This window comes from Ctenopharyngodon idella, chromosome 16 (genome assembly GCF_019924925.1).
Source record: "Ctenopharyngodon idella isolate HZGC_01 chromosome 16, HZGC01, whole genome shotgun sequence".
In the NCBI taxonomy this organism is placed as follows: Eukaryota; Metazoa; Chordata; class Actinopteri; order Cypriniformes; family Xenocyprididae; genus Ctenopharyngodon; species Ctenopharyngodon idella.
The window spans coordinates 19926386-19951199 of record NC_067235.1 but is presented as its reverse complement, the minus strand read 5'-3'; the positions used below and the strand labels follow the sequence as shown (position 1 = coordinate 19951199).

General features: G+C 36.4%; 1 protein-coding gene across 6 annotated transcripts in view; it reads left to right on the top strand.

The window, feature by feature from the left end:
- Nucleotides 1-24814, top strand: part of LOC127496947 (pleckstrin homology domain-containing family F member 2) — a 64442-nt gene that overhangs the window by 33704 nt on the left and 5924 nt on the right. For 2 of the 6 annotated variants that reach the window (XM_051864951.1, XM_051864950.1), the window contains exons 1-7: nucleotides 16745-16935; nucleotides 18807-18860; nucleotides 21250-21525; nucleotides 21620-21925; nucleotides 23446-23508; nucleotides 23603-23740; nucleotides 24381-24497. In XM_051864951.1, the coding sequence (XP_051720911.1) occupies nucleotides 16884-16935; nucleotides 18807-18860; nucleotides 21250-21525; nucleotides 21620-21925; nucleotides 23446-23508; nucleotides 23603-23740; nucleotides 24381-24497 (1006 nt within the window). In that variant the 5' untranslated portion in view covers nucleotides 16745-16883. Of the gene's footprint in view, nucleotides 1-16742; nucleotides 16936-18806; nucleotides 18861-21249; nucleotides 21526-21619; nucleotides 21926-23445; nucleotides 23509-23602; nucleotides 24498-24526; nucleotides 24790-24814 lie in introns of those variants that run through there. The other 4 variants (XM_051864952.1, XR_007925402.1, XM_051864953.1 and 1 more) reach the window with 4 other exon arrangements.

Sequence of the window (24814 nt, the reverse complement as noted above, 5' to 3'; positions counted from 1 at the left end):
TGCTGTTTGAGCATAAACAGCATCTGCACAGTTATGATGCTCAAAGTTCAGAGAAAAGGGAGATATTTTCTTTTAAAGAAATCGCTTTTTAAGGACTACAGCAAATGCCTGGTAGGGACTACAACCTTCCCGCGTTAGTGACATCACTAACCCTAAAATTTACATAAACCCTGCCCCTGAGAACACGCAACAAAGGGATGAGGCCATGTTATTGCTGTTACAGTAAAACCAAGACAACAACATAAGTTAATTTAAATGCAGCATATATTCTCTGACTCTGTAGGCATCTTACAACAGTTCCCACGATTTATAGATTATCATGACAGAATATGCTAATCAATAACTTTAAGATAGTTAACTCCACATCAGCTACATAAATTCATCAACTAACTGTTCAGAAACGTCCTGTTGCATTCTACATGTTGTCACTTCTTGAGTCTCTCCATCATTGTCCGACTTCGGTTTGAGCATAACAGGCTGAACAGTTTCTAACATTTTCAGTGAGTCTGCGTGAGGTAATCGGAGCTGCTAAACTCCGCCCTCTTCTTGGGAGCGGCAGCTCATTTGCATTTAAAGGGACACACAAAAACATTACGTTTACATTTGCATTTAGTCATTTAGCAGACGCTTTTCTCCAGAGCGACTTACAAATGAGAATAATAGAAGCAATCAAATCAACATGAGTACAACAGTATGTAAGTCCTGTGTCAAGTCACAGTTTCATCAGTAAAGTGCTCGTGGCAAGGTTTTTTTTTTTTTTTTTTTTTTTTTTTTTTAAATATATACGAAAATATATGGAGAAAGAATAGAAAATCAAAAAAAGAACAGTAAAACATAAATAAAAAAGTGCTATATTACTGGGTCAAATGTTGACGAAAAAGATATGTCTTTAGCAGTTTTTTGAAAACGGCTAAAGACTCAGCTGCTCGGATAGAGCGTGGTAGGTCATTCCACCAACCAGGAACAGACCAGGAGAAGGTCTGTGAGAGTGATTTTGTGCCCCTTTGGGATGGCACCACAAGATGCCGTTCACTTGCAGAATGCAAGCTTCTGGAGGGCGCATAAGTCTGAAGTAGTGAGTTTAGGTATAGTGGTGCAGAGCCAGTGGATGTTCTGTAGGTAAACATTGAATTGGATGCGAGCAGCTATTGGCAGCCAATGCAAACTGATGAAGAGAGGTGTGACATGCGCTCTCTTCGGTTCGTTAAAGACTAGTCTTGCTGCAGCATTCTGGATCAGTTGTAGAGGCTTGACAGTGCATGCTGGAAGGCCTGCCAAGAGAGCATTACAATAGTCCAGTCTTGATAGAACAAGAGCTTGGACAAGAATTTGTGTGGAAAGCTCCGATAGGAAGGGTCTAATCTTCCTAATGTTGTACAGAGCAAATCTGCAGGACCGGGCCGTTGTAGCGATGTGATCTGTGAAGCTTAAACAATCATCCATCACCACTCCAAGGTTCCTGGCCATCCTGGAAGGAGTTATGATTGACGACCCAAGTTGAATGGTAGGTTATGATGAACCCAAGGTTATGATGAAGTGTTGGGTTGGCACCGACCACAAGCAGTTCCGTTTTTGCAAGGTTGAGTTGAAGGTGGTGGTCCTTCATCCAGGCACAAATGGCTGTCAGGCAGGCTGCGATGCGACCAGCAACTGTCGGATCATCTGGATTGAATGAGAGGTAGAGTTGTGTCATCAGCATAACAGTGATAGGAAAAACCATGTTCCTGAATGACAGATTATAGTGATGACATGTAGATGGAGAAGAGAAGTGGTCCAAGCACAGAGCCCTGAGGGACCCCAGTAGCAAGATGATGCGACTTGGACACCTCACCTCTCCAAGATACCCTGAAGGACCTACCTTATGAGAGGTAAGACTCGAACCACTGGAGTGCGATTCCTGAGATGCCCTTCGACCTGAGGGTTGACAGGAGGATCTGGTGGTTAACTGTGTCAAAAGCAGCAGACAGATCCAGCAAGATGAGTAGCGATGGTTTCGAAGTTGCTCGTGCCAGTCTCAGGGCTTCAGTAACTGAGAGCAGGGCAGTCTCAGTTGAGTGGCCACTCTTGAAGCCAGACTGGTTGTTGTCAAGGAGGTTGTTCTGTGTGAGATAAGTAGACAGTTGGTTGAACACAACTCTCTCAAGTGTCTTCGCAATGAATGGAAGAAGGGATACCGGTCTATAGTTATCTAAAAGTGCTGGATTCAGAGTGGGTTTTTTAAGCAGTGGTGTAATCCTAGCCTGCTTAAAAGCTGTGGGAAATGTACCAGTGTGAAGAGAAGAATTGATCATGTGAGTGAGTGCAGGTACAATTGAGGAGGAGATGGCCTGAAAAAGATGAGTGGGGATAGGGTCAAGCGGACAGGTAGTGATTGGAAAGGATGAGTTTGGAAACATCTGCCTCAGAGAGCAAAGAGAAGGAGGGGAGAATTTGTGTGTTTTCCGTTAAGATGTTATTGTCAGTATGTGGTGTGGAGAATTGGCCGCTGATGGTTGTTATTTTATGTGTGAAGAATGTGGCAAAGTCATCAGCTGTAAGAGCTGATGTGGGAGGGAGGGGAGGAGGGCAAAGAAGAGAAGAGAAAGTTTTGAAAAGTGTGCGGGAATCAGTAGAATTGTTAGTTTTATTGTGATAGTACGTGGTTTTAGCATTGGAGACATTTGTAGAGAAAGAAGAAAGGAGTGAAGTGTGGATCAGACCAAAGAGGATAGGTCGGAGGGTGAGAGTGAGCGTAGGTTTCGCCGAAAAAGTAACATGTGGTGGAGTGTGTTTTGAGTTAGCGGTCAGGTTGAGATTAAAAGTGATGAGGAAATGGTCAGAGGTGTGTAGTGGAGTGACCAGTATATTATCAGTGGAGCAGCAGCGTGTGTAGATGAGGTCCAATTGGTTACCTGATTTGTGGGTAGCTGTAGTAGACACTCGCTTGAGATCAAATGAGGCAAGCAGAGTGCAGAAGTCAGCAGCCTGAGGTTTGTCTAGATGGATGTTGAAATATCCAAGTACTAGCAGAGGAGTACCATCCTCAGGGAAGGATGATAGTAACACATCTAACTCCTCCAAGAAGTTACCTAGCTGACCTGGGGGACGATAAAGCACTACAATATGGATTTTAGCAGGGTAGGTGATAGTATTTGCATGTGATTCAAATGTGCTATTGTCACAGAGAGCTGGTAGAGGATTAAACTTCCATTCATTGAACATAAGCAGACCAGTACCACCACCCCTCCCAATCTGGCGTGGGGTGTGGGAGAAAGTGAAATTAGAGGAGAGGGCTGCCGGTGTGGCATTGATTGGTTCTGATTGGTTCTGACTTGCAGCATTTGCATGTTCAGATGAACAGGAAACTATAATTACTTCTACTATAAATTATTCACTAACATACGTTATTTGTACACTTCAATGCATATAGTATGCATCAAATTTATTGTTAAATAAACAAAATAACTGGTAAAAAAACACACCTTAGTATTGATATTTTAATTTAAGTATCGACACTTTCAATACTCAACATCAGTATCGATATATCGATACTTCATATCAATCTGCCCATCCTTACAAAGCAGCACCATTTTTACACTCCTAGCTCTTGTTTGGTTACCTAAAAGCTGTGTGAAAATACCCATAAACTGCATGCTCTGTAATTTAAAATTTTATTACAACTGCACATTTACCTTTACACAATCATGTTCTCAGAGGTGTTCTTACTGCAGCAACTTAACAATAAAGTGCACATCTCCAACGGTACTTGCAAAAGCTTTCAGCAGATGCCGAAGTCCAGCGAACAGCGTTGGCCATTTGAGAGTAAACATTTGCCATTTGTCCTTCATAATCTATATCCTGGTCTGTGGTCTAATGCACTGTTACTTTGAAGGCTTGGATGATAAACAGGCACATTCTGAGTTTTTCATCCTGTTACTTTACTTCCTTCCCACTTCTGATCAAGGTTTTATACTAAAAATCACCCAACTGCTGCATTCGCTATAGTGGATGCTTTTCTCCTCTTATTCAGTTGCACTCTGCTGCCTGTGATGTTCTGTTTCATTGTTCAGACACCATAAAAGCAAAACTGCTCTTATCATGAACCAAATGAAATCAGTGGTGCATACCCCATATTTTTATCTGTACGGAGCATGAGGTTATTGTCATAATTTGCCATGTGAATTTAGTGTGCTTTTATCTGTTTGCAAGTTTCCATCAAGATAAGGCCAAAGAGATGCTGAAAGTTAAAACTGCTTTTGTTATTTAAAATGTCATTGGTCAGTATTCAGCTCTATACCACATCAATGTGTTTTCCAAATTCCTCTGCCATTGCAGGAAGGTGAGGAAAATCACTGTTGGGACGTGAGCCTGTCCAAGAAGATATGTGAGATATGTGTGTACGTGAGACCTGTTGTGGAGACTTGAAGAAGGGCAATTGCTTTTGTTTAGGCATTTTAAACATGTAGAGTAAGTAAAGAAGCTGACATGAAAAACTGTGTTGTTCTTTTCTTCATCAGCAGTCAGGGACGTTTTCTTTCTCTTGGTTAATAGATGGATAGTTCTGTTTATTTCAGCTCACCTGCCCTTGTCCATCTATATTTTATTTAAAGTCAATAAATTCACCTTTTACTACTGTCCAAATGTTTGGGGTTGGGAAGATTTTGAAAGAAGTCTCTTATGCTCACCAAGGCTACATTTATTTGATTAAAAATACAGCAAACACAGTTATATTGTGAAATATCATTGAATATTTTAAAATGTAATTTATTCCTGTGATGGCCTGATTCAGCACCATTACTCCAGTCTTCAGTGTCACATGATCCTTCAGAAATCGAATATGCCGATTTGTTGCTCAAGAAACATTTCTTATTATTATCAATGTTGAAAACAGTTGTGCTGCTTAATATTTTTTGTGTTAACTGCATGTTTCAGGATTTGATTACTAGAAAGTACAAAATAACAGCATTTATGAAATAGAGTTACTTTTTAAAATATAAAAGCCTTTATTGTCACTTTCACTGATCAATTTATTGTCCTTGCTGAATATGTTTTAAAGTTTTCTCAGCCTTAAACTTTTGAACACTAGTGTATGCTGTAAAAAAGAATTGTTGGTTTAACTTAAAAAAGTAAGTTACCTAGTTTCCTTAAAATTTTGAGTTCATTGAAATTAAAAATTTGAGTTAATTTAATGAAGGTGATTGGTTTAATCAACAGAAACTCATATATTATGTTATCTGAACCACACTAATTATACTAATTAAGTTGATTTGACAAATGAAAAAATGTGTAACAAATCATGAAAATATTTTTTACAGTGTATATTTTGTAAATACATCTGTAAATTAATACAATTATGCATTTTCTTGTCTTCCTACTGTATTGTTCACAGTGAGAACAAAACAGAACATAACAAAAATGGATGTGAATAAAGAATCATTAAACATACATTGGAGTCAGATCACATACAGTATCTGAGATTACAAATCAAATTTAATCCTGGAAAAAAATATGCTCATAATGTAATTTGAAAGTTCAGTTAAGAAAGTTCAGAGGGAGTTCAATCTCACTGTTTCACACTTCTGGCAGCGTCAAAAACAAGCAGAATTCTCCTTTAGCGTCATACAGGGTTGCCAGGGGAACTGTGTCGTACATAAAGGATTTACTGAACAAGTAAATAGCATTAGTTTGAAAGCTATGAAGAAGTGGGACTTAGAAATGTTGACATCAAGTGCCCTCGAAAAAAAACAAAAAACAATTACTATGTTGTACAATTAATCTTCATCTCATTGAGACACCAGGAGGAATAAAACACTAATTACAGCCTAATTTGCCACAAAGTCAGAAAAGGAAATGAATGCAATTATTGTGAAAGGAGTCTGCTGTGCTTTTTTCAAGTTTAGTTGTAATTATTGCTTTCAGTGTTTAATAGGAGAAAATTGAAGCTTTATCTCAAAGCCATGACTTTGAATACATAAAAAAAACACCAAGTCAAAAGTGTACTTTCTATGCATTTTTCAGATCTACATCTAACTTTTTCTGACAAGGTCATTCAGATTTTATTTTTAATTGCTATGCTTTAGCATATGTCAGTTCCGGTGTTATGATCATATGACCTTTTTGACTCATTACTAATGCTACTGAGCATAGTGAATTAAATTCTCTCTCTAGGTGGTCTTCCAAATGCAGGCCATGTTGGGTCAGTTTTTTTGTTGTTCTTTGCAGAGCCATGGTGTAACGCTTAACAACCACAAAGACCGTGGCAGCTGACAGCACTGCATATCTAGCAAGATGCTGAAGTAAACTACAAATCAATACAGAGCAAAGAGAAAATGGGCAGTGCAGTGTTCTTGTAGCCTGATGGTGAGATCTAGATGATTGTGCATGAGTTTGAGCATGAGTGCATGATGGAAAGTCCAATCTGACAATGTTCAGAAACACACAGTTCCTTAATCTATTTCCTCAACCTTTGATAGAGCTCACCTATAGGGATATATGTGATAGTTCTGAGAAACTGTCCAGCGTCATTTATTTGCACATGCCACTTTTTTGACATGACTCAAACTTACTCATAGACAGTCACTTATTACCACCTACTGGTGTTATCTTGTAACCTGCAGAAAGAGTCACAAAACTAACCGGTTTGTGTTTGTCAACTGGGGCACGTTCAAGCTCAAACTGCTGCGCAACGTTTTGCTATGATTTCCGGGTTGAATGACACATTTCCTGGAAACGGTGTGCAACGGGGTTTGATATGTTTTATCTTGTTTGGTGGGTGTGTCAAAAATGCCATCCCAATCAGCAGCAACATGTATATAAACCACGTGGTATTAAAGAGACAGCTTGCACAATGGGTCATTTACAAATGTGTCCACTGCAGCTCGGTATATGCAACAATTGAAGATATTAGAAAACATGTTTGTCGTAAGAGTTTTATGTAAGCAATAAAGTACGAGAGGCTGTGCTGTATCGTGAATAAGTCACGGCTGAAGGGCGTTGTTAGGTTGCCTGCAACCCCTTCAGCCGTGACTTATTCACGATACAGCACCAGCCTCGAGTACCTTACTGCTTTTATAAAATGGTTACCACACAATACAAATATTAAAGCCAAAAAATATATGTATCAACGCAACTTTCATGAAGTAAAATAACTAAAAGCCTTTTTTCCACTGGAATAAATAGTCCCTGACCGTGAACAGCAACAGAAGTTACATTAGATGGTGGCAAAGACTGTCTTTATGAATGAGTCAGTCAGACTTTCATATTGAAAAGACTGAATTGTTGTGAACACGGAACAAGACGCAACTGACAAATGCTTTGACTAGCACTGTCAGTCACTGGAAAACCCCTTAACTGTTAAAAGGACAAGATATTGCAGCGGACATTTAAACAGATTTTTTTATTATGAACATAGGACTGACCTGAAGGAAAATGCTAAATCTGAATGCAGGTAATAAACTCGCTCACTCGATCTCTTTCTCACGGTACTCTTCTACATAATAGGCCTACAGTAAGCTTAAATTAACAATATCAACTGAGAACAAACAGTTTACGTTGCTAAGAGTGGTTGCTAAGCGTGTTGTGTAGTGATACACAGAACCGTTGGGTGAAGTGCCATAGCCATGTTTTATCGTGAATAAAACACAGCTATTGACCAATCAGAATCAAGGACAGGAACTGTTTTATAAAGTAAAAATATAGCATATCAACATGATGATGTAGTTGTTTATATTTTTAGCTTCATTTATTTATTTACCAAATTTCATACACAATGGTAATTAAGTGCTTTCTTAAGTGCTGTTCTCTTTTATTCTGGATGGCAAGGGCAGTGACTGTAACATTGAGTGTGTTTTGGAGTATTAAACACATATTTATACCGAATTCAGCATCCTCCAAAAATTCTTCAAAAAGAACACAAAGAAAAGCCTTCTCAGCTGCCATAGTTGCAACTCTTGCGTCGTCAGAACAGGTTGTTCAACACACCACCGTTTCCGTTTAAAAAACTTTTTGCAACGTTTTGTCGGGGCTTAACGCAGCTCTGAATAGTGCAATATTATTCTAGTGTAGTATTCGTACTATTTGTGCCATATAAATATTTTACAGAAATAGTAAAGTAGTATGGTTATGTTATCAATTATCAATTCAACCGATTCGTTCAACAACTCTGATTCGTTCAAGAACGATTGTACAATAGGCTTGTTCGAGATGCATCGGCGCTGCGCAGACCGATTGACGTATGACATCAAAGTACCGCGAGAGTGATTCAAAAGAATAAGGAGTCGGTTACTCTCCAGTCGCTCTCGCGGTACTTTGATGTCATACGCCGATCGGTCTGCGCAGCTCCGATGCATCTCAAACAAGCCTAATGAGTTATTGAATCATTCAGTCAACCGATTCATTCACTCTGATTCATTCATGAACGGTACCTGCTTTGTGTTGCTCGGAGACTGAAATATTGATACTGTTGTGGCTTCGTTTGGAATGATTACTGTCTGCGGAGCAAAAACAGACAAAGAAACGGACAATATAGTGTCAAAAACGTAAGTTATTAAATATTAACTTATTGTTTGTCTTATATAAAAGCAATATCACTCTCGCGCGCTAACCCCTACAGGGATTGTTATCAGGGTCTGTAAAGCGAGCCTCCATCTGCACCATTTTTTGGAAGGTAAAAACAGTGCAGTGTGCTCACTGACACAAAAGTGAGCCAGCCAATTATTGAAAGAATGCTGGATTATGACTACTACCAGTAAACAGTTGTTTCTGTGCTAGCTCAAACTGTTAATTTCTTGCCTTTCTACCTAGTGTCCTAGGCTGTTTATTTTGGTGGTATCGAGTCACTTATATAGGCCTACCTTGTCATTATTGGGATGATGTGGGACTGTATATATTTTCATTGAAGTTACAACTCTGGGTCTAATAACTTTATTTGATGTTTACTATTGACATTGAGCAGAAATGTTGCACAGTCTGGTTTCGTGGGGTCAGTAAACAATGAGTTGACACAAAAGAAAAACCTGCTAATATAGTGAAATTGAAAAAAAAAAAAAAAAGGGTTTGATGTCTCATCCTTCAAATAATGGTCAGGGTCTTTCTCCCTATAGTGTATGAATCATTTATTAAATGATTAATTTTTAATGAATGCTTTGTGGTGGTCAGCTCTTTGGCATTTGAGGGTTGGAGGAGCGCTTGAGGAATCTCAAGAGCCTTTTATGTTCATACTGTGTCCTGTTTTAATTACTGCAACCAATATGCTAATTGTCATGATAATTAAGAATAAAGCATTTGAATTAGCCATGGACAGTCCATGGGTAGACAAACATCACCAACTCTATGACAATAAAGTCTGTAGAGGCCAATTCACTTGGACAGTTTGCTTGTTGTCATGCCTTCATAGAAGAACCTGGACCAAACAAGTGACAGGATGGACAGTTTAAATGACAAAAATATATCCCAAAGGACGGTGGCTGATTATGTTTGTGATTTGTTTGTTTACATTTAGAGTGTTAATGATTAATAAGATAGTCGATTAATATATTTCATTGTCTAATCATTGTCTAATTCCTTTAGCACAGTTAACACAGATATTATTTAAAATACAGAAGATATATTACTTTGACAATGCTCAGGCAGGTCTTTTCAGTTTTTTTTTTTTTAGTTTTCAGAAACAAGCTTTCATTTATTTTAGCAAATTTTTTATTATAATAGGGTGTCTGTTCATATCCTTTTTTTCCAATAGATATTTTACTTTTAGATCTTATCTGTTTACAAGCATATGAACAGCTCTCTGTACCAAACAGACACTTGCAGACACAAAAATCTGGCTTGAACTAGCCACGTATAACCAACTTTAGTGTGTTTCCTGAATCACTCGGATCTCAGGAAATAAATAGTTACAAGACTATAGTGGTTGCCTGTGAAAAGAGATGTGATTGAACCCAGCATTGTATGTCTTAATTGAGGTCAGAGAACTCCTTACTGAATAGTATAAAATGACACATATTATGGATTGTTATGAATTTGCTTGTTCTGTGAGGGTTTTGAGTAAGAATAATAGTCTATACTTAATAATGAAATGTCACCTGGATGACCTGAGCTGTAGGTGTATTGGATAAAAAATACTACCACTGCCAGTGGTCTTCACACAGTTTGATGGAAAGAAAGTTTTTTTTTTGACCTGCAGGATTTCATTAAAACCAGATCTGCTCTTGAGAATAATAGCCCACACAAAATAAAATGTCAACAACTTTTTGAAATACAGTCGCTTTTCCTGGTGTGATGTGTAGCATATGAATATGTTTGTTTGGTTATATCAGAATCATTTATAGAGGGACGTTTCCAGATATTGTATTTGATTTTTGTTTGTAAGTTTTATCGACCATTTATACAAGAGATTCATGGGTCGGTCGAATCACTTGCCTGTCAGCAGTTCACCTCTGATCCTCAATGTAGATGAAAATAACCTGCAATTTCAGCCCATTTAGTGTGACAGTAAATCTGTTTCACGCACTGACGGTAATTTGTTGTTTGGTAGCCTACTGTGAGTCAGGTCTCTGTGTTCTCTGATGTCTTTTATGAATTAAACAATACAAATAGACCTTATTCACAGCTGCAACATCTTTAACGGGAATAAAAGCGAAGCTGTGAGGGATAGACATACAGTACATCTCTTCAGAGGGCTGTACTGTTAAAAAACTCTGGACAACATGAGCTGTGATAAATGATAAGTGATCTAGGAGGTTTATACAGTTTTTTGCAGCGGATGCCTTTGAAAATATGCTAAGCAACTCCTTCACAGCCTCGCTTTCATACCTGTCATGGTGCTGCGAGTAAGGTCTATAGATGTGGCATGACCTCCAGTGAGTGGATTTATTGAAGATGCCTCTTGGAAAACGAGTTCCAGAAGGGGCCTGTCATCTCTGATGTGCTCTAAACATGTTTGTAGGACTTATGTTTTCATCTGTAGAGCAAGATGTTTTCATTTTATCTAACTGAATTATTAAAGATGTGGTTTTGTTATTAAGGTAACACTTATACACAGGTCTCTGGAATACTTGATTTTTATTGGTCAGTTGTGCCATTGAGTGCTAAACTAGATATCTGAACGTTGGCCATGGCAACATACCCATCTACTTTATGTCTTTCTTATAACTCCTTTCATGCCAAAGCAAGTTAGAATAGCTCAATGTTGCCATCTTGTGGCTCTAAATGCGTAGCTACCTACTGCAGCAAAATGGCATTGGAGGGCATTAGTATTCATTTTAATTTATATGGTGAGCATAAATTCTTTGAGAGATGGCTAGACACAAAGAACAGCATGAGAGATATCTTAAAGGGTTAGTTCACCCAAAAATTAAATTTCTGTCATTAATTACTCACCGTTGTGTCGTTCCAAACTTGTAAGACCTTCGTTCATCTTCGGAACACAAATTAAGATATTTTTGATGAAATCCGAGAGGTTTTTTTATCTCATAGAAAGCATTGTAATTTCCGCCATTCAAGGTCCATAAAGGTATTAAAGACATCGTTAAAATAGTCAACGTGACTACGGCGGTTCAATCTTAATGTTATGAAGCGACGAAAATACTTTTTGTGCGCAAAAACAAAACAAAAATAACGACTTTATTCAACAATTTCTTCTTTACCCTGTCAGTCTCGTACGCATGAGGGGTTTAAAATGACATGAGGGTGAGTAATTAATGACATAAATTTCACTTTTGGGTGAACTAACCCATTAAATGTAAATGTAAGCAAAATAGCCCATCCCACAGTGAAAAATAACTTGTCTTGCAAATGAAGTTATGTAGTATATAGCCTATATAAATGTAAACGTATATCATCATGTTAATGTTTATTAAAGCAAAAATCCATTATAGATCATATATGTTACAAAGTGGATAACAAGCAAACAATCTTGTTTTGGGTACTTTTTTTTTTTTAAAGAAATTAATACCTTTATTCAGCATGGAATAAATTGTTCAAAAGTGGCAGGAAAGACATATATTTAATATTACAAAATATTTCAATTTTAAATTAATGCTGTTCTTTTGATCTTCAGAGAATCCTTAAAAAAAATCATGATTTCCACAAAAATATTAAGCAGCAAAACTGTTTTCAAAATTGATAATAACAAAGAGCATCAGATGAATAAATTTTAAAATATATATATAAAAAAAGAAAATGGTTATTTTACATTAATATTAATATTTCACAATGTTACTGTTTTTACTGTATTACATAAACGCAGCATTGGTGAGCCTAAAGTGTTACAGGCCCCATTACAGGCCCCAACCTTTTGAACAGTAATGTAGCCTATATATTACATTATATAATTGAGGCTATAAATGTGAGGTAGCTAGTTAGCCTGATAACAGCATACTGCCTAGGTTAATTAGTTTGAAGAAAATATTTGGTTCTTTTTGTTCAGGTTTTGCACAGCTACTGCTTGGGGTCTAAGAGTGGTAACATTTGACAAGATAAGAGATTAATAACTAGCTGACTGTACATTTTCACTCTATATCTAAAAATATACAGTGACTCAAGTGTTGTCCTTGAACAGCTTTGCTTTTAGGACTGTGTACTGTTAGCATGAAGGTTTCCTGAGAGGCCCATAATGCTGAGAAAGCCATAACCTGTTGTGTTTTCTATTAGCAGAGATGAGAGAAAGATCTCGGTGCATTTGTGCTGTGGAGACGCAAATCTTTTTTACTCAGCAGTGTTTCGACCAGCATATAATATCTCCTGTGGCTGACAATGTGGCCACAGCAGTCGACCTGAAATCACTAACAACATGAAACGGATGTTGAAATAAATACACAAAGTTAAAGGTGATACATGAATGGTGGATACTTTTCACACTTCAGCTATACTTCAAGAAAATCAAATAACATTAGAGCTTCCCTCTTGTGGTTATGCACAGATATGCAGCTAAAAAGTATACCAGAAGAACTTTTACATTTTTACAATTTTTACATTTTATAAAAAAAAAAAAAAAAAAAAAAAACCATCCAAAGTTGTTGCCACGATGACATGATGTTGTTGGTGGTTGTCAGGCTGTTGCTATGCTAGAGGGTTGGTGTTTCCTGGTTGCTTATTGTCAAAGGAGTCTCTGTGATTGGCCTGGGTTCCTCCTTTAATAAGATTTGTTTTCATGACTTTACATTAAGTCACCCATGTGAAAGGTACAATCCTTAAAGGTTCATCCCTTGTGGGGTCAAATGTGCGACCTTACGGTAACCAGCCCAGGACTGCATTTCCCAAAAGCATCATAAGCCTAATCATAGAACAATTGCCACCAATGGTCTCTATAGGTCAACTTCACTCACGATGCTTTTGAGAAACACATCCCAGGTCTTTAACCACTAAGCCACGCTATCCCATAATGCTCAGTTCACCCAAAGCTGCATTAGATCTGCAACATTTCTAAGAGTCTCAGTTTGAGCGATTCCCAAAAATCTGGTTAGATCACTGAAAGTCCACATGAAAGAAAGGTCAAGTTATTCTTTATTTTCATTTCGAACTCTATAAAGAAAATTTGCTACAGTTTTTCAGTACTATCAGCCAGAAATTATGTTCAATTTTAATGTATTTGTTTAGTGCTTTTCACAATACATATCATTTCAGAGCAGTTTTACAGAAAATGCATGTTTCTGCATTACAGTTTAAAGTAATTTGTTTTCAGAGGTGACTTTGTCCAAGTAATGTCCGTATGTCCAGAAATGTACACTTCTAAGATAATTCAAATCATGCAGTTAGCTAACATCATGTATTCATTTAGGCAAACAATGATCTCATTAAAGCAGTTATTACAAGTTGTGATCATAATCATTACAATATATAGAAAATTTGGCAGTTGTGTATGTTGATTCAGAGTTGGTGTCATCTGAAGTCCTGGCAGAGGTTGGCGTCATTTCACAGGTGTTGATCATCTGAAATCTTTGTGAGAGGCTGGATCCAATCTGGAGCTGGTATAATCTCTAGTTACCTCAGGATGGGCATCCTGAGATAAAACAGAAAAGCAAATGGAAAATAATTAGTGTAGCTGCTGTTCATACAATTTCATGCAAAAGATAATTATGTGCATTTCATCTGATATAACTGGAGTACAAGGCTTATGAGATGTATTATGTGAATGCTTGGCTAAAGAGATGTGTCTTTAATCTAGATTCAAACTGAGAGTGTGTGTCTGAGTCCCGAACATTTTCAGGAAGGCTATTCCAGAATTCAGAAGCCAAATGGGAAATGCTCTCCCTCCTTTAGTGGACTTAGATATCCTAGATACTTCCAAAAGTCTAGAGTTTTGTGACCTTAAAGTGCGTGATGGATTGTATGGCGATAGAAGATCGGTTAAATACACAGGAGCTGAACCATTTAGGGCCTAATGGGTCAGTAGCAATACTTTGCAATCGATATAGAACTTAAAGGATTAGTTCACTTTGAAATTAAAATTACCCCAAGCTTTACTCACCCTCAAGCCATCCTAGGTGTATATGACTTTCTTCTTTCTGATGAACACAATCTGAGTTATATTAATAAATATCCTGACGCGTCCAAGCTTTATAATGGCAGTGAACGGGACCAACGAGAAAGTGCATCCATCCAAAGCAAAACATACTCGACACGGCTCCGGGGGGTAAATAAAGGCCTTCTGAAGCGAAACGATGCGTTTGTGTAAGAAAAATATCCATATTTAACAAGTTATAAAGAAAAATATCTAGCTTCCGCCAGACCGTCTTCCGTATTCAGCTTACGAAGAAAGTGTAACTGACGCAACGTCATGAATGCATGAATTAGCCTTTCTGCATCAGAAACAGATAGCATGTTTCATAGCTTAGCGATGTTTCTGAGGTTAGGGCCCTATGATTTCCACGATGCAGAAAACGCGGATGGAATCGCAGAATCCAGTCATAAAAACGGAATTTAGTATATAACGCGGAATGTCACGGAATTTGTCCAATTTTTGATGAATGAATAAAAAGCAGGTCAGTACACTTAAATCACGATATAGACTTGTGTTCGTGAATATTAAACCGCAAATAGACTATTTAAATATAAATCCTGCATGTCCATGTGCTTCTGAAATGAATGACGTGGAAAATTTCTGAAAAAAAAATAAAAAACCTTATAAAAATACTTTTTTTTTTTAAATTAATAAATTTTGTTGTTTTTAAGAATTCAATTAATTAGACATGCTTTTTGATTATTAAAATGTAATTAAACAATTAAAATGGAATCCAGAAAAGTTAAAACAGAATTTGGTAAAAATAAAACAGAATTTGAGGGGAAAAAATAAAACGTGTATCATAGGGCCCTAAAAAATGTAATTTTTTGTTAAACTTTTAATAAATTGTTGTTAAATTGGATAAGTTTCATTATTTCAATCAATTAGACATGCTTTTTGATTACTAAAATTTAATTTAAACTATTAAAATCCAGCCCAAAAAAAAATTAAACTGAAAAAAACGGAATCCAGAAAAATTAAAACAGAAAAAAACGGAATTTGGGAAAAAAATAAAATGGATTTCATAGGGCCCTATGAGGTGGAAGAATGCTGTTTTTGTAACATACGAAATATGATTTTTGAAAGATAAGTTGTTGTCTAATAATATTCCCATACAACTGTGGTTCTAAATTGATTTTACACTGGAAAAGTAGAAAAGTTGCAAAGTAAAAAAGTTAAGTTGGAAAGACAAGTGATGACGCAACAGTACTATTGTTTGTCATACATAGGTCCAACAGTGTAAAATGTGCAGTGGCTGAATAGGAAAAAAAAAAGGGCTTCTACACAGCTGATACTCCAATTTCAATGGTTTCATGCTCTTGGCAATAATTCACCACAAAACACATTGCGGTTGGCACAAACATGCTTTATATTTTCATTGCAAGTGAACCTGTATTTAATGCAGTCTGGGTCATATTTTCTTTTTACCTTGCGCAGTTTCATTCCTGCTTTTTAAAGCTGAAGGTATGTCATGCAACCTGTTCATATTGGCATCTGTCTAATTTGGCTGGCTTATAGCAAATGACAGATGAATTTACATCAAAAAACCATTTGATTGGACACATGGCCTTTGATGTCAACAACAAAAGATATGAGAAACCTTTTCTCCTCCATTTTAAAAGCTTATTTTGTTCGATGGATTCTATTATTTGCATTTAGCTATTTTCCTTGCTCCCATATCAGAAAAAAATAATAAAAATTGGTCCATGACCACCAGTTTCTCTGTAATGCAGAAATCCAATAAGATAAGGTAATGGACATCTTGCTTGAAGTCTGGGAAAGTGGATGCAAGTGTAGGAGGGTCTGCTTTGACGTCTTAAACTAAAACACTGTTTCTTGTAATTTAGGCTTGATGATAACAACAAACTATTCATCTACATACAGCTATTCATTGTCCCTTCAGTTCATTAATTGAATGCCAGGCCAATGATGAATTGATGACTGATGAATTGGGCTTCATGATGAACGCTTAATCGAGTCTCGCTAGCTTGAGCCTTTTGTTTAATACTCAAAGAAACTCCAAAAGTCTTTAATGAACTGGAGGGAAATGAAAGGAAAAAAAAAAAGCTTGGTTACAAAACTAATGCTAGAATCGAAACTCCATTATCCACTGAAACATATTTTTAAAGCAGTCCAAAATGAGGTGAAATATGAAGTGAAAGTTTATTGGTATAACACCGCAAATGTGCACTTGACCTGGCTGTGACGGTAGCAAAATAGGGTGTGTGTTTGTGGTAGTGAGTGCATATGTGAGGCATGATGCTCGAATTCGCCCCGTAGTGGAAACCACATGCAGCAACTGCACAAACACCAAAGGCTGAAGGTGCAGGGTCACGTTCATCAGTCAGAGTAACTCTCCGTCAGGGACGAACAGAAATCTTTGGCTGTTAGGCTGACTGACTGAGAGATGCCACTTCTGCTGCTGTGTGTTGTTCTCCAGGCTTTGTCCGTGTCTCAAGGTAAAATGGTTCTGATGTATGGTTTGTGTAGGCAGGCTGGGTCTTTCATCTAAAGAGCTTGAGTTCAACTGCGATGTGTTATATTCTATATTCTAAAAAAAATGTTTAAACATATTTTAATATTTAATTTAAAAAGTCTATTAAGTTGATAATACTTTAGCAGAGAGGTTGTACAATTTTCAAAGGCTATTGCACAATACATCTAACTAGCTCTTGAGAGACAATCACTATCATAGATGGAAAATCAAATGTGCACTTTCAACAAAAGACTTGTTGTAAGACATGCTTTGTGGTTAAAACAAAGCTCAGTTTAACTAATGCAGCACTATGCAATCTGAAGGTTTTTTTTTAAAGTTACAAAAGAAAGTACACCGATGCCTCGGCTCATTACGACGCTTTTCCAAAGAGCTGCTTGCACAAAGTGCAACCAGAGATTCATTTATGCACTTCAGTGCACCATGACACATTGGTAAGTAAATAAGATTAACTTCACAGGAGATTAAATGAAGAACGATGACTTTATTTGTAAGTCAAATGCATAAGATGGCTAAAAGTAAAAAAAAAACAAATCATATAGCTAAATTTTCCTAATAGCCAGTTTTAGACTATATGGAGTCCATTTAAGATTGCGTACAACAAGCTGCAGATGTTATTAACATGACAAGTAGACATTTACAAGGCTTTACATTTATAGAAAAGTGTTTCAATAATAGAATAAGACAAATGTTATATTTTTTAAGTGTTTTGCTGTAAAGAATGCATAGTGCAGATAGGATCCAGACAGAAATAGAGCATAATAATACAAATACAAATTGTGTTTTGATTAAAAAAAAAAAGAAAAAAAGATTGGTCTATATAAAATAACTGTTAATCTGAGAAAAAAATCTTACAAATTAATTTTTTAATTTTGTTAATTTTTAATTAATAATTAATTCTCCTTTTGTAATACAACAAATCTAGTGTCATAGAGCATATTAAATTATTAATTGTAAACTTAAACTTATTTATTACATTTATTTTATTCTGTGAGAGTCATTTTTCCCCCCTAAATAAAGTACCAAAAGCGGACATAGACATCAAGCCATTTTTGTAAGAATTTTTTTTTTTTTTTTGGGATTCGCTGAGAACACTTAAATAGTATGAGAACATACTAGTCACAAATGCAATTATCTTTTTTTTTTCTGAATCAATTTCATTCTGTGACTTTTTTGAGTATGTGTTAATGACCAAGACGAGCATCAGCTCCGAGTTTCCACCGTTTGTAACTACTTCATGTAAGACATATGGAGAAACAAATTTAGAGGACCATGCTGTGTTAAAATACACAATCAGCAGCCATTTTAGTCTGCTTTAACACAGCAGGGTTTCAATAAATAGTCCTACAATAACTACAATGACTTAACTTTATTATTAGATAGCTTGTACATATTTTATCTCACAGTCTCATTCATATTGTGTAAAACTGTCAAATATCTACATGTTTTCTTCACACAACAGGATATTCAAACTTATTCCATGTTATGTATTTTAATTTTTCACACCTTGACAGTCTTCAGATGTGAACTAAATGCAAAGACATCTTTGTAACCCAACACAAACATTACCGAAGTTTTGCAGAACATCATTTTTTGTTGTTTTTCTGTTGAGCTGAGCTCTTTTAATGCATCTTGTTCAACAGTGTCTCATTGCTGTTGTCTTTGATGATAATTGTTTTTGTAGACTGTGAAGACTTACAGCAGATTGGAAGACCGTAGATTTGAGCGCTCTGTTCTACTTTTACTCTTTAGACTGAAGTGACAGTTTTTGGCCTCTGGCCTCAAGCATCATGTTCTCAGAAATACTCATGATGATGTTCATCTTTTCATCTTCAGGGCTCAATGGTACAGATGCCCGACAGAGTGTGGAAGAGCATGCTGACAAACCGAGTAAGTTAAATGATTTCTACTACTCTTAAGAAAACTCATGCCTTTCCTTTGAAATTATCATGTATAGATCAGTGTTATCAGTGGGTGCAGTTAACAGCAATCTCATGATGATCAAAAAAAGCTCACTTATTCAAAAGTGGGCCACAGAGGAATCAAGCATTTAATCAAGATGTTGAACAATATGCATGACAACATTGTTTGGGGTAGGCCTGCTGAGACCAAGCCGCTATCATCAAACAGAACAAGAGATCAGCAAGATTGCACAAAGCTGTGAGAGCAATCTACCACCCCAGAGACAGCCGCTTCATTTTTTCGCAGGCTAGAATTAATTTTAAAATCATTAAGCTCTGTTTAATATGTGCAAGTAAATGCTGTACAGAATCGCACAGATATCAGACATGAAGAAGGTAAAGAAAAGCTGGAGTCCCACAGAAAAGTCCTTACGCTTAATTGGGAGACCCTTGTCTCTCGACCGTATCCAACAATTAAACATAACAATGTCATAATTTTGACAATCTGTTGAATTGATGTAATTACTAATTAAAATTAATTATCAAAAATGTAATTTTATATAATATTTAACACAATTTTGACCCTTTCTACACCATTATGGGAAGACAAGTAAATAATCTCATTCCATTTTCCCAATTTGTTCAAATATTGCTGTGTTATTCAAGTTGTGAAAAATTGTATTTTTCTTTATCTTTTTAAAAGTGTAATTTTATTTACAAACCAACATTTGCTTCCAAACTAGCAAAGTATTTAATTTTTTATTATTTATTTTACACAATGTGCCTATTTCATGTTGGTGGTTATTTAATGTTTAAATAAATCAAGGTTTAATTAGTATTATAAAACCGATAGTTCCTGTCCTTGATTTTTGACTTGTTGAGCCACGTTCAAAGCTGTTGTAAATTACTCTAAAAACATAAACATGTGACCTCAATACATCAGTATTACTTTATACGGTATTATTCCGCTCTGCGTCGTGCCTAACAACTGTTCTAAATTCACTGTAAACCAAGGCTTCTTGGGGCTTATTGTTTTATTTATACACACCCTAAATTGCTAACAGAGTTGTTAAAGTTGCAGACCTTGGAGAAAATGAACAGAAAATAAAAGACGCTCATATAATGTTTAATATGATCTCCTGAGGTTGATAAGTATGTATTAACATTTTCGACCGATTAAGCACCTCCTGTCATCGACCATTTGTTGAGAAAAAAAAAACAAAAACAAAAAACTAGAAGACTTTTTTTGAGTGTCAGACCCTATTTTGTAGCCCATTTGTGAAAAGTGACAGATATCCATGATTCGGCATCAACTACGCTACAAAACGTTTTGGGTCTGTAAAATTTTTTATTGTTTTGTTGAAAGCCGTCTTTTATGCTGACCAATACTGCATTTATTTGATCAAAAACACAGCAAAAGATAAATGTAATACTGTAAAATATTATTACAATTTAAAATAACTGTTTTCTATTTTAATATATTTTAAAATGTAATTATTTCTGTAATGACAAATTACTCCAGACTTCAGTGACCCATGATCCTTCAGAAATCATTTTTATATGTTGATTTGGTGCTCAAGAAGCATGTCTTATTAATAACCCTGTTGAAATCAGTTTGTGAAAACCTTGATACATTTTTCCAGAATTTTTCCAGTAGAAAGAACAGAATTTATATGAAATAGATTTTTTTTTTTTTTTTTTTTTAACTATGTAAAAGTCTTAACTGTCACTTTTATTCAATTTAATATGTCCTTTCGGAATAAAAGAAGAAAAAAAAAAAAACGTACTGACCACAAACGTTTGAAAGGTAGTGTGTTTCACCACCAACAGTGTGGAACATCAGACCAGTGACCTCTGACCCTCTTCAGAAATCACCCCAAAGAAAGACCTTCAGAATGAGTCATAATTCCACAAACAGACACAGTCTGCATCCTGTAATCATAAATCAGGAGAACTTCATGCACTCAAACCACACTGCGGAGGCAATGTAATAAACTTTCTAAAAAAAAAGTTCTTTCCCCAGTGTCCTCCATGCTACAATATGACATTTCCACAGGAAGTGACTCACGGGATGTGGCTCTGTTGCAGTGTACTGCTACAACGCTTTGCAACACAAAACAATGCCCCACAGTTTACACATTCACTTTGGTGTTTGGGTCTAAATAAAAGTCTAGTGTCTGATTTGCTAGAAATACACACTGAGAATAGAATTAACAGTCAGATAAGATCAGTGCCAGGATGCGATGCTGGAAAAGTTTTTGACTCAACCCAGCATGCTGTGAAGATAAAAATGTGACTACATTCATGAGAATGACAGGAAGAGTTAAGGCAGATGATTCAATGAAATCAATTATGACCTTTTTCTCCTTCTGAACTAGTTGAGCTCTCCACACTAAGTCTGTCCAATGGCTGCTCTGGCGTGCTCAGTGCTCTTCATCAGAACACTACAGTCGATTTGATCCTCAACCCTCTGGATGAGGAAAATAAAAAGCTTGCTCTCCAAATCTGTGAACGTTTTAATTGTGGCCACGTTTTTAAGATCAACACGACTGCAACAGTGCACAATGTCACTTGCATCTTGAACAACTCAAAGCTGCACAACTGCACTACAGCCGCAGAAGGCGACTGCACAGTTGCAACTGAAGTAATTTGCGGTGAGTCATCTGAGATCTTCTCAGAGATGTTTTGATAAGCACCCTACTTTTGTCTTCGCTTTAATTGTGATTTGATTGGGCTTCTGTCCTCCAGAGCACCAGGTGGTCAGATTGGTCGGAGGACAAGATCGCTGTGCCGGACGGGTGGAGCTGCTGCATTCTGGGCAATGGGGAACGGTGTGTGATGATGATTTTAACATCACAAGTGGACAAGTAGTATGTGCCCAGCTGAGATGTGGCAGTGCAAAAAGAGTGGACTCTTTTGGGGCCGGCAGCAGAGCCATCCACATCAGCAAAATGAAATGTAATGGCACAGAGAGAAACTTATGGGAGTGCGGCCCCATCAACAACACTGCTGGTTACTGTGGACATAAGGAAGATGCTGGCATTGTGTGTTCAGGTACTATAGACATGTACACTTAATGGGCAAGTGCTTAATAACATTAAACACCACTCTTTTCTACACAAAAAAACATTGAAGTCAAGGTGAATTAAAGTTTGCAACCCATTTTACTGCCGTAATGTGGCATATTTCAGAGTGACACAGGATTTTCAATGAGAAAATATGTAGCGTGCGAATTTTTACTCATCAGGAATTGTTTGGATGGTAAAACATGGACCTTACATACCAGAATGGAGAATGCAAGTTTGTTTACTTTAAACAATAATAAATGGCCATTTGGCAATTGTTTAACATTATTGATGCAGTCCACATGGCCTGAATGATACTTATTATATTTAGCTTAAAGATTACGAACACATTTTGTTTGGAATAACATGCATGTGCAGTAAAAAGGGGCAATTTCATCTTCATGCTGACTTTAGCATCATAACATTTCATGTGTAGACATTGACTGCATCCCAATTCACCTACTTATACTATGCCTTGAAAGTATGTTCTGCTGTTTTGAAGAAAAAGGACATACTTTTGAGTGTGTAGCAGAATAGTAGGCAAGTTTTGGGACATACTACTTTGTCATAATTTTACCGGACTGCTCTGACGCTTAGTTTCATCCTGTCACCATTTAAACTGCCCTGTCAATCATCTTGTCACAGTTAAAATCCTTCACATTCAGTTTAATAATATTTCCTACCATTACGAAAAGAAATGTAGCAGCACTTTGATCTGCCAGTTATGTGTCTTACATGCGGAGAACTCTTCTTATGTGTTTGCATAATGATGCATTTAAAAGATAATGACCAAATGCGTATTTATAAAAGTTCACAGTGCTGTTGCAGATGAAATATGGATAACAATGAATAGATATTTTTCACTAGGTTAGACACTGATTATTAATCACTCAAATCCTTTATCTAAACCTTAACCATCGGTCTCACACTTCCGCCACAGTTGTAGTTTTTACAGTTTGTAGTTCTAATCGAATCCTCGTCCAATGTGCAATGGGTTGTGGGCAACATTTACTGTTAGAGTGTGCAAGGATCTGTACTTCGGAAATAGTAGACCATCCAGGTATCTCTGGAATACTCATTTCAACATACTACGATTTGAGACACTAATTATAACTTCAAATACTATTTAGGATGTATAGTATGCAAATTGGGACGCAGGAACTAACTTTTTCTGCCAAATGTATTGCTTAGCAACTGAATTTCCTGTGTGTATTTGAGGTTGTAGTATGTGACCTCTTGAGGTGGAACATTAACATAATTTGTTTCAGCTCTTAGTCTCAGTTGTAGGTCAAATTTAACTTTTTGGGGTGGTAGGACATATTTCCACATCAGTTGGTCTGAAAATAGGTTAAAAGAAGGGTATTTTTATACATACAGTATTTTTGAAATGTCAAAGCACACATATATAAGCTTCAGCTTGTTAGTGTCTTGTTGTGAAATCCAGAGTGACAGGTCTTGGTTATTTGTATTTCTTTGATGTATCCAATGGATTAAATCTCTTTCATACAGAAAGTGTTGAGATCACAAACACAAACAGCACAACCGAGCTGGAGTTAACAACACCGGTGACAGGTGATGCTTTAGTTTCTTCTTTTTTTAAAAGAGAAAATAAAAGATTAAAAAATGGTGACATGATTTTTGTCAATAACACCTCTGTTTATTTTAGTGACAACCGCAGTGGCAGCAACAGAACGCATCGGTGGAGTTTCAGCAGCAGCAATTGGCTGCATCATCTTATCTATTGCCTTGTTTATGTTTATTATGATAAATTCTGCTGTCTGTGTGCATTTCAAAAGAGCAAAGGGCAAGTACAGTATAAGCACTTTTTATATACAAAAGCACTCATCAGTCATTTCTTTTGTTGGAATTAGTGCCATTGAAATGTTCTAATATGGTGTTAGAAAGTAAATAATATCCGCCAAAAAATATTCAGACTATTTTAGACACTTTACTCACATTAAAAAATCTGATTGATAGATAGATAGATAGATAGATAGATAGATAGATAGATGACAAAATATCAAAGTGGCATTAGAAAAGGAATAATGTACAAGTTTTCTTAGAACTAAATGAAATGGAAATGAGCAAATAGAGCTGAGCTATAAAAAACAGACTTGTAGTTATTTTTTATCATTGCTTAGCTTCGAGAACATCTCTGAGTAGTAGTAGTAGTAGTACAACACTTAGGTTTTTAAAAATATTTTATTGTTATTGTGCATAAACTTCAAATGAATGTACTCACTTCTTGCCCAATTTCTGTATGCATTCAGTGCATTCCATTCAAATAACAGGAAATGCTTTTTCATAGAATATGAAGAGAGTCAAACCTTTTGTGAAATATTTCTTTTGATATTAGCTACTACAGCAATACAAAAGCTTAAGGCAGAGGCTTAGTGCTGCATGAGGGAGTTTAAGCTATTCTTTTTTGTCCTCTTTGCCAACAGCATGTGTGATTAACCAACATCACAGTAGTTCCTACAGAAGCCTGGAGGACCAGCCCAATGAACAGATAGGAGTCTATAACACACAAATTGTCCCGGCTGCCAGGGGGCATCAGTACGGTTTGTGTTATAATATTTTTTTTTCTATATCCTCATAACTGATTATATCTATTATTAGTATTTTGTACATATCAATTTGTCGATTTTAATCGATTCTCATTTTGAATAACTGAAAATGTTGTCAATTTAACTACGCAATTCAATCAATAAATACCGTTGTGGAGCTTTTTAATGTGGCATGACGGATCACTTTTTTATTCGTTCAAGAGATGCGCGGAGAGCATGTGAATTGACCATCTCTTCCACTTTACTGCTAATTATTGCACAAATAAACATGAATAAACATCAGAAGGTATGTTGAAAAAAAACAGTACAAC